The 18,464-nt window shown below is 44.2% G+C and overlaps 2 protein-coding genes across 2 annotated transcripts; both read left to right on the plus strand.

Annotated features, from left to right (window-relative positions):
- The first annotated feature begins 2,024 nt into the window (after positions 1–2,024).
- Positions 2,025–4,709, plus strand: LOC109999788 (trace amine-associated receptor 7a-like). Its single transcript, XM_020654921.2, has one exon. The coding sequence runs from the start codon at positions 3,262–3,264 to the stop codon at positions 4,255–4,257; it is 996 nt and encodes a 331-aa protein (XP_020510577.2). The 5' UTR covers positions 2,025–3,261; the 3' UTR covers positions 4,258–4,709.
- Positions 4,710–15,553: 10,844 nt separating this feature from the next.
- Positions 15,554–17,798, plus strand: LOC109999787 (trace amine-associated receptor 13c-like). Its single transcript, XM_020654920.2, has one exon. It carries the CDS (start codon positions 16,175–16,177, stop codon positions 17,168–17,170), a length of 996 nt encoding a protein of 331 aa, XP_020510576.2. The 5' UTR covers positions 15,554–16,174; the 3' UTR covers positions 17,171–17,798.
- The last annotated feature ends 666 nt before the right edge of the window (positions 17,799–18,464 follow it).

Genomic DNA, 18,464 nt, shown 5'->3' on the forward strand with positions numbered 1-18,464 from the left:
CCTCTGATCCTCTCTGCTCACCGGTCACACCCTACTCGTCAATCAATCACTCAATCACTCAATCATTATTTCTATAGCGCCAATTCATAACAAGTCTAAAGACGCTTTACAAAAAAGCATATGGATTTATCTGCTGGCAGGATTTTTACTTTGTATTCCTCACGTTCCTGTTGTCCACACTTCCTTACAGCTGAGGTGGAGGTCGGAGCAGTCCGTGCATGAATGAGGATGCTGTGATTGTGGGGACGACACAGTCTGATGGTGGTGGCTGAGCGTCAGCTGGTGGTTGGGACAACACAGTCCGATGGTGGAGCCTGGGGGTTGGGTGGTGGTTAAGGCAAGACACAGTCCAATGATACTGGCTGGGCGTCAGGGACAATCAAGCCTCAAGACTCATCAAGCAACTCAGTACACCTGGGCGCACAGCTGCAGATCATCCGTAATCAAACAGGTACTTAATCCTCTCCCATTCACCAGTTTGTAGCAAGATTATTCTTCGCCTCCATGTAAGGCTTTCCCACACTCATCCTAGGACTGATTACCCGCCTGCCTCTGACTACCAATACTCCCACTGTCACACTCTCACCAATGCCCCAGCTTTTTTCAAGCCCTGGTCAACAGTATCCTCAGAGACATGCTGAACAAGTTTGTGTTTGTCTGTCTGGACGACTTTGGGATCTTTTCCAAGAATAAAGAGGAACATGTTCACAGTGTTTAGACAGTCCTTCAACACCTCCTGGAGAACTCACCTTTTTGTCAAAACTTAAAAGTGTGAGTTTCACTCCCTGTCTGTCTCATTCCTGGGGTACATTGGTGGGCAGGGAATCATCCAGATGGACACTGCCAAGGTTTCTCCAGTTTTTCATTGGCCCGTTTCTGATTCCTGCAACCAACTTCAAAGGGTTCTGTGGTTCGCCAACTGTGACTGCAGGTTCATCCGGAGCTACAACACAGTAGGTGGTCCCCTCAAAGCCCTGACCTCCTCCAAAGTGCTGTTCCGGTGATACTCTTCAGCTGATGAGGCCATCCAGACCATCAAGTCCCGATTCACATCTGCACCCATCCTCCAGATGCCAGATCCAGTGAGACAGTTTGTAGTCGAGGTGGAATTGAGACCTGTTAAATTGGCCCTTACAGAATGGCATCACTATAACCAGCACAAACCATCCCACCAAGCCCCTGCTAGCTTACTACAATCCTTGCCTGTGCTGCCTCACCAGTCTGCCCCCATCCCATAGTCATACCTGCATCCTGACGTTGGTAGACTGGTTCAGTAAGATTGCCCACATTGTGCCCTTGCCCAAACTTCCGTGGATGGAGACATCTCTTCCAAGGACCCATCATCCTGGTCTCGACAGCTTTTGTGGGTGGAATATGCCCACAACACACTTACAAGCTCTGCCACTGGCTTGTCCCCTCTCCAATGTGCAAAGGGGTTCTGTTGTTTCCTGTCCAAGAGAAGGAGGATTTCTGTCCTTCGGTCGAGGCCTTCATCCGCTATTGTTGTTGGACATGGGTTCAAGCCAGGGCCAGCCACCTCAGCTCGAAAGAACGGTATTCAAGAAGTGCCAATCGCCAACGCACTGTGGCTCCCAACTACCAAGGTGGCCAGAAAGTACGTTTATCCACTGTTGGGGTTTATATAGTCAAATTTGGTTATATTATTAACAATTATTTTAATTTAATTATTAATATAAATTAACAATATTATTAAACTTAGTTGAATTAATTCGGGGCACCACTCTGAGATCAGAGAACAAAATATCCAAATATCACTAAAATCAGTCTCAAATTAGTTAATTATTAATTAATATTTTTAATAACCTATATTTAGTCAATTGAAGGCGTGAAATCCGTACACAAGGCCCTCGCACCCTGCTTATATCACAATGCAAATACACCAGTAATCACAAACAACTGCTCTTTCAGTTATAACAGAATTTATTTAACAAAGCCAATCAATTGTCAAGTCAATCACTGAAACTCAAACAATCAAATGACTATTATAAACTAAACCACAGCAAACAAAATATCTATAAACAGCTTGGTACGTGTGTGTGTGTGTGGGGTCATGAGTGCCGATTTGTGTGTGTTCTGTATTGGCTGCAGGCCAGACCTTTGTTTCAACACATGGAGATCCCAACAGCACCCGGGATCTACCCTTGTGGGTAGAGTCTAAGAAGTCATTTCAAATACAAATGATTGTCAACCCCTCGTCAGTGAGGTTCAAGTTACCGAAGTCCATGCAGATCCACCTAACTTTCCATGTTTTTACATTCAAGCCTGGTTGTGAGATACTGCTGGTTCCTGCTGCTCTTCCTCTTCCACCACCCAGAGTCATTGATGGAGCTCCAGCTTATACGATTGTCAGCTACTTTGCACACGTCGTATAGGAAGAGGTCTCCAGTACCTGGTCAACTGAGAAGGGTACAGTAATAAATTGAGGTCTTTGGTTCCTGCTCGTCACAGTGGGAGCTCCTCACACACACACAGGGCGGTGTGCGTGGGATCACTTTGTCACTTTGACAGTAAGATTGAAGGCGAAACGTAACAGGGACGTAAGTATTGCGGCCGGAAACGACGGTCTGCATAGGGAGTTTTTTTGTAGCTCACATGCAGCTCATCCCCAATCATCAGTTGCACAGTTAAATAATAATTATCTATAGAGCGCCTTTGAAGGGACCCAATGGTGCTTTACATCAGAACACAAACAAGACAACACAATTAACCAAGTCCACAAGCTGAGCTGAACGGTTAGGTTTTCAAAAGTTATTTGAATAAATCCAAGGATGTAGCATTGCAGATAACTACCCGGAGAGAGTTCCATAGGTTGGGGGCCACAAAAATGAAGGTCAAGCCCCAAAACATGTCAGCAGGTTGGTCTGGGGAAAGGAGAGCAAACCAGTGTCTGATGTCATTGAACTGCATTATAGTGCGGCCCTTTTACAGTTTACTTTAAGCTTTACAGTTCAGAGAAAAGTTTTCTGTCGGTTGCATTAAACTTTTATGTTGCATCATGTAACAGTGGAAAAAGATGGTAGGAGGGAGGGGGGAATAATCAAGGGAGAGGTGAGGAAGAGGAGGAGAGATCAGAAGAAAAGACAATACTGACTACAGCCGCCCATTTGCCTACAGAACTGACAGGGATGAAGAGGATGACTAGGGAATTGCCATCGGAGATAAGTGAGCTGTGATAATTCTGGCACTCAGAGAGCAGACTGAGCTCAGCAGGATCAGGTCACCATCTCCCCTCAGAGCTGGATGATGGATGACCAGCAGGGAGCCGAGCTCTGCTACCCTCAGCTCCTCAACTCGTCTTGCAGGGGTATAATGCGCCCTCGCACTGAGGCCATACTCTCCTATGCTTTGCTCTCCTCCATCGCTGTCCTCACTGTTGTTCTCAACCTGCTTGTCATCACCTCCATCTCTCACTTCAGACAGCTTCACACCCCCACCAACCTGCTCCTGCTCTCCCTGGCCATCTCAGACCTCCTTGTCGGGTTGCTGGTGATGCCGGTGGAAACGATGCGGTTCATAGAAACCTGCTGGCTGCTGGGAGATCTCATGTGTGCTATGTCACACATCATAGGATTCACTCTTACCTCGGCCTCTGTGGGGAACATGGTGCTCATATCAATCGATCGCTATGTAGCTATTTGTCATCCTCTGCAGTACTCCCACCAAATCACTCGCAGTCGAGTGGAGCTGTGTGTGTGTCTGTGTTGGGCCTGCTCAATCCTTTACAACGGGCTGATCTTAAAGGAACATCTGAGGCAGCCCGACAGATATAACTCTTGCTTTGGGGAGTGTGTGGTGGTGATTAACTATGTTATAGGAACAGTAGACCTTGTGTTCACCTTTATCGGCCCCTGTGTGGTCATCCTTGTTCTGTACATGAGAGTGTTTATCGTGGCAGTGTCTCAGGCTCGTGCCATGCAGACTCATATTACAGGGGCTGCAGTCGGCAAGGTTCGAATCAACGCAGTGAAATCAGAGAGAAAGGCGGCCAGGACTCTGGGCATAGTCATACTGGTGTTTTTGATAACTTTCTGTCCATATTACTACCCCTCTCTTGCAGGACAAGACATATCAAACAGTGCATCGTCGTGGGCCATCGTGACTTGGCTGCTGTACTTTAACTCTTGTTTGAACCCTCTCATATATGCTTTGTTCTATCCGTGGTTTAGAAAAGCGATCAAGATCATTGTCACACTGAAGATCCTGGAGCAGTACTCGTCTCTGACTAACATACTTTAAAGATATGATGTTTATCACCTGTTTAGCCTGAGTGTGAACAATTATCAAACATCTGTCAGGTATGCAAAATGATCAGTGTACATGCTGAATGTTTTATGTCATATGTTTGATGTCACTGAAACAAAGAGAAAGACGTCTCGCACACTGCAGGCTCTAGAAATGTATTCCACCAGGGTGACGAAGAGCAGGTGTTGCTCAGACTGTCACCCCGGTGAAATACGTTTCAGGGATATTGGAGCCCTGAGGTGTGCGAGCCGTCTTTCTCTTTCACTTTTTTTTGCTTGACTCTGCACCGGTCCTTTAAGTTTGGATGTGTGATTTCTGGATTGTTGTACAAATGTTTGATATCACACTGTGCATTTCCTTTTCCTTATTTCTCCTCCTTAAAAGTAATTTGTTAAGCAATAATGTGAATTATTAATGTTGTTTCTTTTGTTTCCTGAAACTTGAGGTTTTTTGGGGGGCTTTGTGTCATCTAAATGAAACTTTTATTTAAATCTAAGATTAAACAAGATGATGATCATGAGTGTGATGAGATGTGAAAATGATTGTTGGCTGCAGCTGTCAGAAAAGGATGATAAGTTGACAGTTATTAGAATATAAACAAATAGATTCAAACACACCTATGAAATCCAAAACACGTGTAAGAAGGACCCTGAACCATCCCATACAACACACACACAAACACACACACACACGCACCTGTTCCTAGAGCACACATACATGCATACCTAACTAAGAGGGGACTATCAGTCTACACTTTCCAAGTGTGGCCTTCCTGGTTTTTTTTTAAATAGGTTGCCAAGAGGGAACTTGCAGGCTTGAGTGATGTCTACATCTCTCAGAGGGAGAGGGGGGGGGGGGGGGGGTCAGGCTTTCACCTCATGAATATTTGTTGACTGCAAAATCATTTTATTTCTTTTAAATAGTGGATGATTTAACCTTAATTTGTGGAAAAAAGCAAGTCAAACGCAGTATAAAATATAATACAGAATATTTAACCTGCAATCAGATGTGACCTGTCAGCATGCACTACTATCAAGGACTGTAGTATCAGCTAGAAGATTTACTTAATCCAGGATTTAATTGTATAAAATATTAACTTAAATGTCTACATATTGTTTAAACCAGTGAACTAAGTTCAAATTAATTTATATTTATGATACACACACACACACAGAGGTAAACTAGCAGCAAAAGGCATGAGAGAAAAGCAGTGTGATGAGACCGCTCTTAGAAGTCTCTTCAAAGTCAAAGTCAAAGTCAACTTTATTGTCAATTTCAAAATATGCCAGACATACAGTGGAATCGAAATTTCGTTTGTCTCCGTCCCGCGGTGCAATACAACCAAAATAAGGTAAAATAAGATAAGGTAAAAATAGATAAATAAAATGAGGTAAAAATAAGATAAATAATATTTACAGTAATAAATTCTAAATTGTGCAAAAGGTATAAATTCTAAATTGTGCAAAAGGTAGTAAATAAAATACAATAAAAGTTAAAGAAAAAGTGAACTTGTGCAGTATGTGCAATGTGCAGTAAACTGAGTGTACAGAGTTTTTAGTCCAGATTTCTTGGTGGAAAACGGGAGGGGGTTCAACGTCCAGTGTTCGTGGGGGCAGAGGGGAGGGAAGGAAGAGAGGGGAGAGAGTTAAGCTTCCTGACAGCTTGGTGGAAGAAGCTGTTTCCCAGTCTGGTGGAGCCGGCCCGCAGGCTGCGGTACCGTCTCCCCGATAGCAGGAGGCTGAAGAGGCTGTGTGAGGGGTGGGTGGGGTCACGCACAATGCTGGTTGCTTTGCGGGTGAGGCGGGTACTGTAGAGGTCCAGAAGAGAGGGGAGTGGGACACCGATAATCCGTTCAGCAGCCTTCACTGTGCGCTGCAAGGTCTTGCGGTTGGCAGCAGTGCAGCTCCCAAGCCACACAGTGATGCAGCTGGTCAGGATGCTCTCGATGGTGCCTCTGTAGAAGGAGCACATGATAGATGGGGGGGCTCGTGCTCTCTTCAGCTTGCGGAGGAAGTAGAGGCGCTGCTGGGACTTCTTGGACAGTGATGTGGTGTTGGTTGTCCAAGAGAGATCCTCACTGATGTGAACCCCCAGGAACTTGGTGCTGCTCACTCTCTCCACAGCAGCACCGTCGATGGTCAGTGGGGGTTTAGGAATGGGGACTCTCCAGAAGTCGACAACAACCTCCTTAGTCTTGTCGACGTTCAGGAAGAGGTTGTTGTCTCTGCACCACGTAGCCAGTTGGCTGATCTCCATTCTGTAGTGCGTCTCATCGTTGTTGGAGTTGAGACCAACCACTGTTGTGTCGTCCGCGAACTTCACAATGTGGTTGCTGCTGAAGGATGGAGCGCAGTCGTGGGTCAGCAGCGTGAAGAGCAGGGGGCTGAGAACACAACCCTGGGGGGCCTCATGACGATGGTTTTTGATGTGCTGCCGTCGACCCGCACTGTCTGAGGCCTCTCGCTGAGGAAGTCCAGCAGCCAGTTGCACAGGGAAGTGCTGAGCCCCAGCTGGTCCAGTTTGCTGATCAGCTGCTGAGGGATGATGGTGTTGAATGCTGAACTGAAGTCTATGAACAGCATTCTGACGTATGAGTTTTTGGTGTCCAGGTGGGTGAGGGCTGGGTGAAGAGCAGAACAGATAGCATCCTCGGTGGATCTGTTACCTCGGTATGCAAACTGGTAGGGGTCCAGGGTGGCGGGGAGGGTGGATTTGATGTGGGCTATGACTAACCTTTCAAAGCACTTCATGGCGATGGGGGTCAGTGCAACGGGTCGATAGTCATTGAAAGTGGATGGTGAGGGCTTCTTTGGAATGGGTATGATGGTGGTGGCTTTGAAGCACGACGGAACAACAGCCTGACTCAGAGAAGCGTTGAAAATGTCTGTGAAGACATCTTTGAGCTCCTCTGCACAGTCCTTCAGCACACAGCCAGGAATGTTGTCTGGACCTGCAGCCTTGCGGGTGTTGATCTTGGAGAAGGTTCTCTTCACGCTGGCTGCAGTCAGGCACAGGGTCTGGTCGTGGGGAGGGGGGGTGGTCTTCTGTGGGGGCGTGCTGTTGTGTGCTTCAAACCTGGCAAAGAAGCTGTTGAGGTCGTTCAGCAGAAAGGTGTTGCTGTCACAGGTCTGTGGCTTGGGTTTGTAGTCCGTGATGGTCTGGATACCACGCCACAGGCTCCGCGCGTCTCTGCTGTCCTTGAAGTGTCCGGTTATTTTTAGTGTGTAGCTGCTTTTGGCTTTCCTGATGCCACGGGACAGGTTGGCCCTCGCTGTTCTCAGGTAGGCTGCGTCCCCAGCTCTGAAGGCGGTGTTCCTGGCCCTCAGTAGCCCGCGTACCTCTCCTGTCAGCCATGGCTTCTGGTTAGCCCGGGTGGTGATGGTTCTGGTGGTGGTGACATCAGCAATGCATTTGCTAATGTAGGAGGTAACAGTGTCAAAATACTCCTCAATGTCTGTGTGGTTGATGTAGCTGGCTGCCTGCTTAAACATCTCCCAGTCTGTGGTGTCAAAGCAGTCTTGTAGTGCAGCAGAGGCCCCCTCTGGCCACACACATACCTGCTTCAGAACTGGTTTGGTGACTTTAACCCTGGGTCTGTAAGCTGGCATTAGCATTACACTGATATGGTCAGAGTGGCCAATGTGGGGGAGGGGTGAAGCTTTGTAAGCACCTTTAACTGATGTGTAAATCATGTCCAGAATGTTACCTTCTCTTGTGGGAAAGGTCACGTGTTGGTGGAAGTGGGGTAAAACCGTCTTTAGATTTGCATGGTTAAAATCCCCAGCGATGATGAAAAATCCGTCTGGGTGGGCTGTCTGTTGCTCACTGATGGCGTTGTAAAGTTCCCAAAGTGCGTAGATTCTATCAGCGTTGTTGGTGGTGGGGGGAATATACACAGCCCTCGGCCTTCAGACCTCGGGTCAGCGAGCAGTTTGTTCTACAGAATGCCATGTGAGCAGAACTCTTCTTCAGATACTTGATTTTTCTATTCTGGCTGATCTCTTTTAAAGTGCCCAGATCTTTAAAACCCTTCATTCAAAGTTGCAGCCGTTATTCATCACAGTAATCTAATGCAGCAGGTTGTTTAATGCATTCATGAATCTTTAACATGAAGCGACTGAACCTTTTTTATTTTCTCTGATAATTTGTTTGTTTGCTCTTATTAATGTGTTGTTACGCACAAGACTTTGACGGTTATTGACAATTAATCAACAGAGACTCGGAGTGTTTCTTATTCGTGTTTTGAGCTCTGATTAACCCTAACATGTACATACTGCTCATATTCAATGTTTCTCAGTATGGCACCATAAAAAGCATCAAATGTTGCACTACAAATCTATTTAAAAAGTATAATTAGCCTATCTGACAATTATCAATGATAAATCCTAACTCTATGTATCAGAGAGCGTGGAGAGTGTATTTTTAGGGTGTACACCACTCCTTCAGGAGAAAATTATTTACTCGTACACAGTATCATGTACAGCTGAAACGAGTCCTCGAGTAAATCGAGTAACTAGATTTCTAAAATGCCTTGAGACTTCATCTAAATCCGCAGACCATGTCTCTGCTCTGCCAAAGTGTACAAATCGAGAGCGAGTTTTCGTCTTTGACACACGCACACTGACACGCATCTCCTATATGGTTTGTATTGGCTTTTTAAAAGATTTCCCTGAAACATTTACGAGACAGCTATTATTCCCCCAGCAACTTTCCTTATTTTAATTGACACTCGCTTAAAGCACGCTGCTCCTAAAGGGCAAAAACTCTATGAATGGTATGTCAGTTTTTCACAATCCTCTTTCCCCCTCTTTTTGATGATTTCTATGGATTATGAAAACAGTTGGCATTGCGTCATAGTTGGGGGTGGGGTGTCCCGTAGCTGAAAAGGATCCTTTCCCCCAGCCACTAATAATGCAAAGGCACAGATTTGAAACTGCGATGCTGGAACTTAATACTTACCATATTCATTTATTTCTGTATATTGACAAAGAAAGATATAGAAATGAAATGAAAAGAATTGAATTGAATTGTTGTCAGATACGTTTTAAAAGACCAGATGAATGAGCTGAAATATCGTTCCCATATATATTTACCCGATTGAATCACCGGTAACAGACAATATCACATCCATTTAAAATTTTATCAATTACACGTAACATAAAATGAGTAACCTGGTACTGGACAACCACTAAGAAAGCTCATTTAGCAAAACATGTGATGCATTTCACTTGCCTTTTAACTGTTAATCCTACATGGTCCCCTTGAAACAATCTTACACAGTTTGTATAAGGTAAAAATTATGTTTAAGTTAACTGTACTGCAGTGATGCAGTTCTGACTACAGGCCTACACGTTTAAATTTTGGATCCAACTGGCAACTAAGCATTTCCTCCCACTTCCCGTCTCTTGTATTCTGCTCTGTGCTTCTGTGGGAGAACATTTAAAACCTCAGATTTAACTTTCTCAGTTTATTTGTAGAGACAAAGGGCACGCAGCAGGCCTTTAGCATTGTGTCTAGCGGTTTGTTTTCCCCCTCAGCCCAAACCGGATGTGATGTTTTGTGGGCGTTCCCCTTGATGCTGACTGTATCTTTTATTGGTGTATATTCCTAACGGAGGGAGTTAGATCGTTGGTGGGCGAGCTACATTGACACTTTACAAGAGAGAGCGGCACACTGTAAACTCTATTGATTTGCGTGTTGTAACACAAACAGTTCGTTTGTGCTTTTTTTTAATACAATATGGATGAGCAGAGAAAACTCAAACTTTGTCTTTTTGTTAGGATTTATCAGTCCCAACAGGACAAGTGTATTAGCAATGAATTCAGACGTGACTCTCTCAGCAGAAGCTTGTCAGTGACTCTGTCACTCACTCAGTTGAGTCCCTGTCATTCACTTATTGCCCCCTCTGTCCTCCTGTTTCTGGACAAAGTAACATGTGCTTTGAAGCCCGTTAGTTAAAAAAGCAGGGTGGAATCTAGACTTTTTAGACTGGGGTGGCCCAGCCCAGGCCCTGACTTATGCAGGGGTGGCATGAAGTTTTTGTGCAAACAATAAAATGTTTATTATTTATTTACCCTAGTTAACAAATTTATTGACACAACAAAAAAGTACAAATCTTTTTTTTTTGATGAAGTAGTTATTTTGTTCCCTGCTCTGTCACAGCTCTGCTGTATGGATCTCAGCTTTTTGCATTGACTCACCTCTGATCCTCTCTGCTCACCGGTCACACCCTACTCGTCAATCAATCACTCAATCATTATTTCTATAGCGCCAATTCATAACAAGTCTCAAGACGCTTTACAAAAAACGCATATGGAATAATCTGCTGGCAGGATTTTTACTTTGTATTCCTCACATTCCTGTTGTCCACACTTCCTTACAGCGGAGGTGGAGGTCGGAGCAGTCCAAGCATGATTGAGGATGCTGTGATTGTGGGGACGGCACAGTCCAATGATGGTGGCTGAGTGTCAGCTGGTGGTTGGGATGGCACAGTCTAATGGTGGAGCCTGGGGGTCGGGCGGTGGTTAAGGCAAGACACAGTCCGATGATACTGGCTGGGCGTCAGGGACAATCAAGCCTCAAGACTCATCAAGCAACTCAGTACACCTGGGCGCACAGCTGCAGATCATCCGTAATCAAACAGGTACTTAATCCTCTCCCATTAACCAGTTTGTTGCAAGATCGTTCTTCGCCTCCATGTAAGACTTTCCCACACTCATCCTAGGATTGATTACCCGTCTGCCTCTGACTACCAATACTCCCACTGTCACACTCTCACCAATGCCCCAGCTTTTTTCAAGCCCTGGTCAACTGTATCCTCAGAGACATGCTGATCAAGTTTGTGTTTGTCTATCTGGACGACTTTCGGATCTTTTCCAATGTAACATATTAACCTGAAATCAACCCAAAACTCACAGGACATGAATGAAAACCCCAAATCTTCCTGTTTACTGATAACAAAAGCCATTCATTTGATTAACTGTGAAAGACACCTTACATCGGAATGTGAAGAACAGGACGTCATAAAAAACAATAAGCCTTTAAACCAAGTTGGCGAACCAGACCACTTGGATACGTGCGAACGACTCTCCAGATAAACAATCCCAGGAAGACAGCCGTCTGCCGAGTTAATCAACATGGCAGGGGAGGCCTTTGATTTGATCTGGACTATCTCAAACGGACTTAATAGCTTTTAGACCCGTTGAACAAACTGCCTTAACCAACATAATCCATTTCTGTTATAAAAGAATTTCGGTTCAATACCTGAATCGGATATAGGTATCCATGACATCAAGACTAACACTTTCATGCAAGTTAGATTCCGCTACGATCATCTATGACGAACTTAGATATTGAAAAAACTAAATCACATTACCTGATGAACTCTACTTGAATCTTACTTGGAGCACTACTGCCCCCTAGTGGCAAGAGCGCTGTACCGACCTGAGTTTAAGGACAGAGGCATTACGATAGTTGTTATGTGATTTTGTCCTAGTTATAAACTTAGTATTTCAAGATATTATTTTATACTCTTCATACTATATTAATGTGTTTTTGAATGTTGAATGGTATAATGCTGATTTCCTTCCCATACAGACGGAAATCGTCTAACTGTCTTCAGGTTGGACGTAATGTCTATTTCATTGCATAATTGTTTGAAATGTTTACTGTCGGAGATAATTCTACGTACGAATATTGACATGGTGATGTTCATATAATCAAAGTTCTTATTTATGCTCTTAATAAGTAAAGAACTCAGAGTGGATTAAAATTAAAAGTTAAACAACGGAGGCGGGTTAGATATTAGGCCCCGCCCCCTTGTAAAAGTCATCTCCAGGATAAAGTAGCTCGTCTCTCAGGAGCTCGCCCTCTTGTAATTTTCTTCCTATTGTAATTTTTCTTGCTCTTGTAATTTTGGCTTCTTGTAAATTTTTCTTCTAAATTCTTTCTTCACCCTCTTAGACGTCTCTTGTTAATTCTTGTTTCGAACCACGCTGTTTCTTCGAGTTTTGCCGACAGCGAAACTCTTTGAATTTAAGTCTGGAGTTGCAGGACCTGCAGAACTCAAATCCTTTTTTTGAAGTATTGATCATTCATCTTCCAGAACATTATTTTCTCTATTCTCACCTTTGACTACAAGTGACCATTCAAGTCAAGTGAGGATCAACGAGCGTCAATCCTGATGAACGTCAATTGAGATTCTTTGAGCCGCTAAGAGAAGGACCCACGGACACTGAACTGCTTGGACCGCTGTGTTTTTCTTCAAACCCATCTCATTGTCGACTCCGACCAGACCTGCTACGACGGTTATCGTGGGCCACCGGCATTCCTGAGCCGAAAGAACTCGACGGGAAGTCTTGTTACCACTCGGCGGTGTTCAATTGAACACTACGCATAAGTAAGGAAGCGTTCTGATTGAGATTGGGGTGTTGAGTCAAGCTTGTGGTATCCAAATCAAAGCCTCAGAGTCAACTTACATCAAATTTATTAAGTTCCCTTTTTATTTTCTTTCTCAAAATCCCACTTTGTTAAATCCCTCAAACAATATAGTTAAACTCCAAACTTGACATAAGGATCTCACCATGGCAACTTAGAACAATTCAATTTTATTGTTATTCAAGTTATATCACTGTCGTAATTATACTGATATTACCTTTGCATTTCCTTTAAATTCTTCTGTTCATCATTTTTCTTTATTAAACTTTCATTTAAACTTTCAGTACTTTGTCTGTGTGATTTTATGGTTTTTACTGCTTGAGAATTCATCCCAATGATATGAGACAGATTTATAGATTCACCTCCTGGAGAACTCACTTTTTTGTCAAAATTTAAAAGTGTGAGTTTCACATTGGTGGGCAGGGAATCATCCAGATGGACACTGCCAAGGTTTCTCCAGTTTTTCATTGGCCCATTCCTGATTCCCGCAACCAACTTCAAAGGGTTCTGTGGTTCGCCAACTGTGACTGCAGGTTCATCCGGAGCTACAACACAGTAGGTGGTCCCCTCAAAGCCCTGACCTCCTCCAAAGTGCTGTTCTGGTGGTACTCTTCAGCTGATGAGGCCATCCAGACCATCAAGTCCCAATTCACATCTGCACCCATCCTCCAGATGCCAGATCCAGTACAATCACAGTTTGTAGTTGAGGTGGAATTGAGACCTGTTGGCTATTAAATTGGCCCTTACAGAATGGCATCACTATAGCCAGCACAAGCCATCCCACCAAGCCCCTGCTAGCTTACTACAATCCTTGCCTGTGCTGCCTCACCATAGTCATACCTGCATCCTGACGTTGGTAGACTGGTTCAGTAAGATTGCCCACTTTGTGCCCTTGCCCAAACTTTCGTCTGCCAAGGAAACAGCTGAACTGGTCCTTACCCATGTCTTCAGGGTCCATGGTCTCCCCATGGGGTCCACAGTTTACATCAGTGTTCTGGAGAGAATTCTGCTCTCTCCTCGGGGCCACTGTTAGTTTGTCCTCTGGGTTCCATCCCCAGTCCAACGGCCAGACGGAATGTATTACAAGGAGATGGAGACGTCTCTTCCAAGGACCCATCATCCTGGTCTCGACAGCTTTTGTGGGTGGAATATGCCCACAACACACTTACAAGCTCTGCCACTGGCTTGTCCCCTCTCCAATGTGCAAAGGGGTTTCAACTTCTGTTGTTTCCTGCCCAAGAGAAGGAGGTTTTCTGTCTTTCAGTCGAGGCCTTCATCCGCTATTGTTGTTGGACATGGGTTCAAGCCAGGGCCAGCCACCTCAGCTCGAAAGAACGGTATTCAAGAAGTGCCAATCGCCAACGCACTGTGGCTCCCAACTACCAAGGTGGCCAGAAAGTATGGTTATCCACTGTTGGGGTTTTATATAGTCAAATTTGGTTATATTATTAACAATTATTTTAATTTAATTATTAATATAAATTAACAATATTATTAAACTTAGTTGAATTAATTCGGGGCACCACTCTGAGATCAGAGAACAAAATATCCAAATATCACTAAAATCAGTCTCCAATTAGTTAATTAATTACTATTATTAATAACCTATATTTAGTCAATTGAAGGCGTGAAATCCGTACACAAGGCCCTCGCACCCTGCTTATATCACAATGCAAATACACCAGTAATCACAAACAACTGCTCTTTCAGTTATAACAGAATTTATTTAACAAAGCCAATCAATTGTCAAGTCAATCAATGAAACTCAAACAATCAAATGACTATTATAAACTAAACTACAGCAAACAAAATATCTATAAACAGCTTGGTACGTGTGTGTGTGTGGGGTCATGAGTGCCGATGTGTGTGTGTGTGAGTGTGTAAATGAGAGACAGGGGGGGGGGGGGGGGGGATAGAGGGCAGATGAGAGCATCATGTGGAGCTACGTCACGTATGTACAAAATGGTGGACAAAGACAAAGGAAGTCGTGTGGCTTAGCTTGAACTCTCTGAGCTGAGTTCAGTAACTATAACTTAAACACCAGAAAGCCAGTGGCCGGACTTTGATTCAACGGCAGGTACACTGGTCTTTCTGATTGTGAAAGCCGTTAACTGTGAGTAAGCTTGTACAGTAGTGATTAAACACAGGTAGGCGAACACAGTGGTTCAGCAACAAAAACAAATGCAGCAGCTTACAGCAGATAATAAACAGAATGTGACGTTCAGTCAACAAAAATGCACAATTATCAGTTGTTATAAAATAAACCTTCCTAAACTGTTCTGTGCCCAGACTAAAGCCTTTCTTGGAATCACTTTTCTGATGACTGTTTCAAGGTTCGGTTGGTCTTCAATCTGTTGCATGTTAAAATCAACAGATCCAGGTTTCCATGGCAGATGAAAAGAGACGGCAGCAGGAGTCAGGTTTATGCTCTATTGTCTTTGTGATGGCAGGAGTAGATTTTCTTTCTTCTTCAGGTAACGGTGGCTGTCTGTAGCACTCCTATCTAATTGCGTTCACCGACATTGACGAGAATAACAAGAAAGAATCTCTCTCTGTGCTAGAACCAGATAGTTACTGATTACTGATTGCGCCAAAACTCATAGACAAGGCTGTGGAATTAGGCCAGGTAGAGATGGGTGTCTCCTCTGAAGCTGGAAGCATGTGAAGAGATAGAACAATGAGAGGCGACTAATTTTATCGACCCTACACTTAACACCTATGTGTTAGATGTTGCAGAGCATGCTGGGAGTAAGAGTCATTTAAAGTATTCATACTCAGGCTTCTGTATTGGCTGCAGGCCGGACCTTTGTTTCAACACATGGCAATCCGAACAGCACCCGGGATCTACTCTTGTGGGTAGAGTCTAAGAAGTCATTTCAAATACAGATGATTGTCAACCCCTCATCAGTGAGGTTCAAATTACTTAAGTCCATGAAGATCCCCCTAACTTTCCATGTTTTTACAGTCAAGCCTGGTTGTGAGAGACTGCTGGTTCCTGCTGCTCTTCCTCTTCCACCACCCAGAGTCATTGATGGAGCTCCAGCTTATACGGTTGTCAGCTACTTTGCACACGTTGTATAGGAAGGGGTCTCCAGTACCTGGTCAACTGGTCAAACCAGTGTCCGATGTCATTGAACTGCATTATAGTGCGGCCCTTTTACAGTTTACTTTAAGCTTTACAGGTCAGAGAAATGTTTTCTGTCGGTTGCATTAAATGTTTATGTTGCATCATGTAACAGTGGAATTAGACGGTAGGAGGGAGGGGGGAATAATCAAGGGAGAGGTGAGGAAGAGGAGGAGAGATCAGAAGAAAAGACAATACTGACTACAGCCGCCCATTTGCCTATAGAAATGACAGGGATGAAGAGGATGACTAGGGAATTGCCGTCAGAGATAAGTGAGCTGTGATAATTCTGGCACTCAGAGAGCAGACTGAGCTCAGCAGGATCAGGTCACCATCTCCCCTCAGAGCTGGATGATGGATGACCAGCAGGGAGCCGAGCTCTGCTACCCTCAGCTCCTCAATTCTTCTTGCAGGGGAATAATGCGCCCTCGCACTGAGGCCATCCTCTTCTATGCTTTGCTCTCTTCCATCGCTGTCCTCACTGTTGTTCTCAACCTGCTTGTCATCATCTCCATCTCTCACTTCAGACAGCTTCACACCCCCACCAACCTGCTCCTGCTCTCCCTGGCCATCTCGGACCTTCTTGTCGGGCTGCTGGTGATGCCGCTGGAAATGATGCGGTTCATAGAAACCTGCTGGCTGCTGGGAGATCTCATGTGTGCTATGTCTGACATTATAGCCTTCACTCTTACCTCGGCCTCTGTGGGGAACATGGTGCTCATATCGATCGATCGCTATGTAGCTATTTGTCATCCTCTGCAGTACTCCCACCAAATCACTCGCAGTCGAGTGGAGCTGTGTGTGTGTCTGTGTTGGGCCTGCTCAATCCTTTACAACGGGCTGATCTTAAAGGAACATCTGAGGCAGCCCGACAGATATAACTCTTGCTTTGGGGAGTGTGTGGTGGTGATTAACTATGTGTCAGGAACAGTAGACCTAGTGTTCACCTTTATCGGCCCCTGTGTGGTCATCCTTGTTCTGTACATGAGAGTGTTTATCGTGGCAGTGTCTCAGGCTCGTGCCATGCAGACTCATATTACAGGGGCTGCAGTCGGCAAGGTTCGAATTACTGCAGTGAAATCAGAGAGGAAGGCGGCCAGGACTCTGGGCATAGTCATACTGGTGTTTTTGATAACTTTCTGTCCATATTACTACCCCTCTCTTGCAGGACAAGACATATCAAACAGTGCATCGTCGTGGGCCATTGTGTCTTGGCTGCTGTACTTTAACTCTTGTTTGAACCCTCTCATATATGCTTTGTTCTATCCGTGGTTTAGAAAAGCGATCAAGTTCATTGTCACACTGAAGATCCTGGAGCAGTACTCGTCTCTGACTAACATACTTTAAAGATATGATGTTTATCACCTGTTTAGCCTGAGTGTGAACAATTATCAAACATTTGTCAGGTATGCAAAATGATCAGTGTACATGCTGAATGTTTTATGTCATATGTTTGATGTCACTGAAACAAAGAGAAAGACGTCTAGCACACTGCAGGCTCCAGAAATATATTCCACCAGGGTGACGAAGAGCAGGTGTTGCTCAGACTGTCACCCCGGTGAAATACGTTACAGGGATATTGGAGCCCTGAGGTGTGCGAGCCGTCTTTCTCTTTCACTTTTTTTTGCTTGACTCTGAACCTGTCCTTTAAGTTTGGATGTGTGATTTCTGGATTGTTGTACATATGTTTGATATCACACTGTGCATTTGTGCCTTTCCTTATTTCTCCTTTGCTCTACTCTCTCTAAGCAGCGTGACGTTTGAAAGATTAGGGACTCAGTGTGAAGTCGAGAGCTGCAACGTTTAGTAAAACAAAAGGGAATTCTTGTTATTCAATTTATTAAAAGTCTTTTGTTAAGCAATAATGTGAATGTAAATGTTGTTTCCCCCGTTCTAAATGTGATAATGTTCCATGTTTCCAGGTTTTTTGGGGGGCTTTGTATGATCTAAATGAAACTTTTATTGAAATTTAAGATTAAACAAGATGATGATCCATGAGTGTGATGAGATGTGAAAATGATTGTTGGCTGCAGCCGTCAGAAAAGGACGATCAGGTGACAGTTATTAGAATATAAACAAATAGATTCAAACACACCTATGAAATCCAAAACACATGTATAAAGGACCCTGAACCATCCCATACAACACACACACACACACACACACACACACACACACACACACACACACACACACACACACACACACACACACACACACACACACACCTGTTCCTAGAGCACACACACAAGACCATACAGCAACCGTACATATGCACACACACATACACGCATACCTCACTAAGAGGGGACTATCAGTCTACACTATCCAAGTGTGGTCTTCCTGGTAATTTTAAAAATACAAAAAAGTAATACCACATTTACTTTCGATGGGTTTAACTATAATATTACTTCAGATTTGTTGGTCTTTTTAGATAGGTTGCCAAGAGGGAACTTGCAGGCTTGAGGGATGTCTACATCTCTCAGAGGGGACTTCCATTCAATGCAGTGGGGGGGTCAGGCTTTCACCTCATGAATACTTGTTGACTGCAAAATCATTTTATTTCTTTTAAATAGTGGATGATTTAACCTTAATTTAATCCACATTTCAATTTTTTTTTAACATATATTAATCATGGAAA

This window comes from Labrus bergylta, chromosome 1 (genome assembly GCF_963930695.1).
Source record: "Labrus bergylta chromosome 1, fLabBer1.1, whole genome shotgun sequence".
In the NCBI taxonomy this organism is placed as follows: domain Eukaryota; kingdom Metazoa; phylum Chordata; class Actinopteri; order Labriformes; family Labridae; genus Labrus; species Labrus bergylta.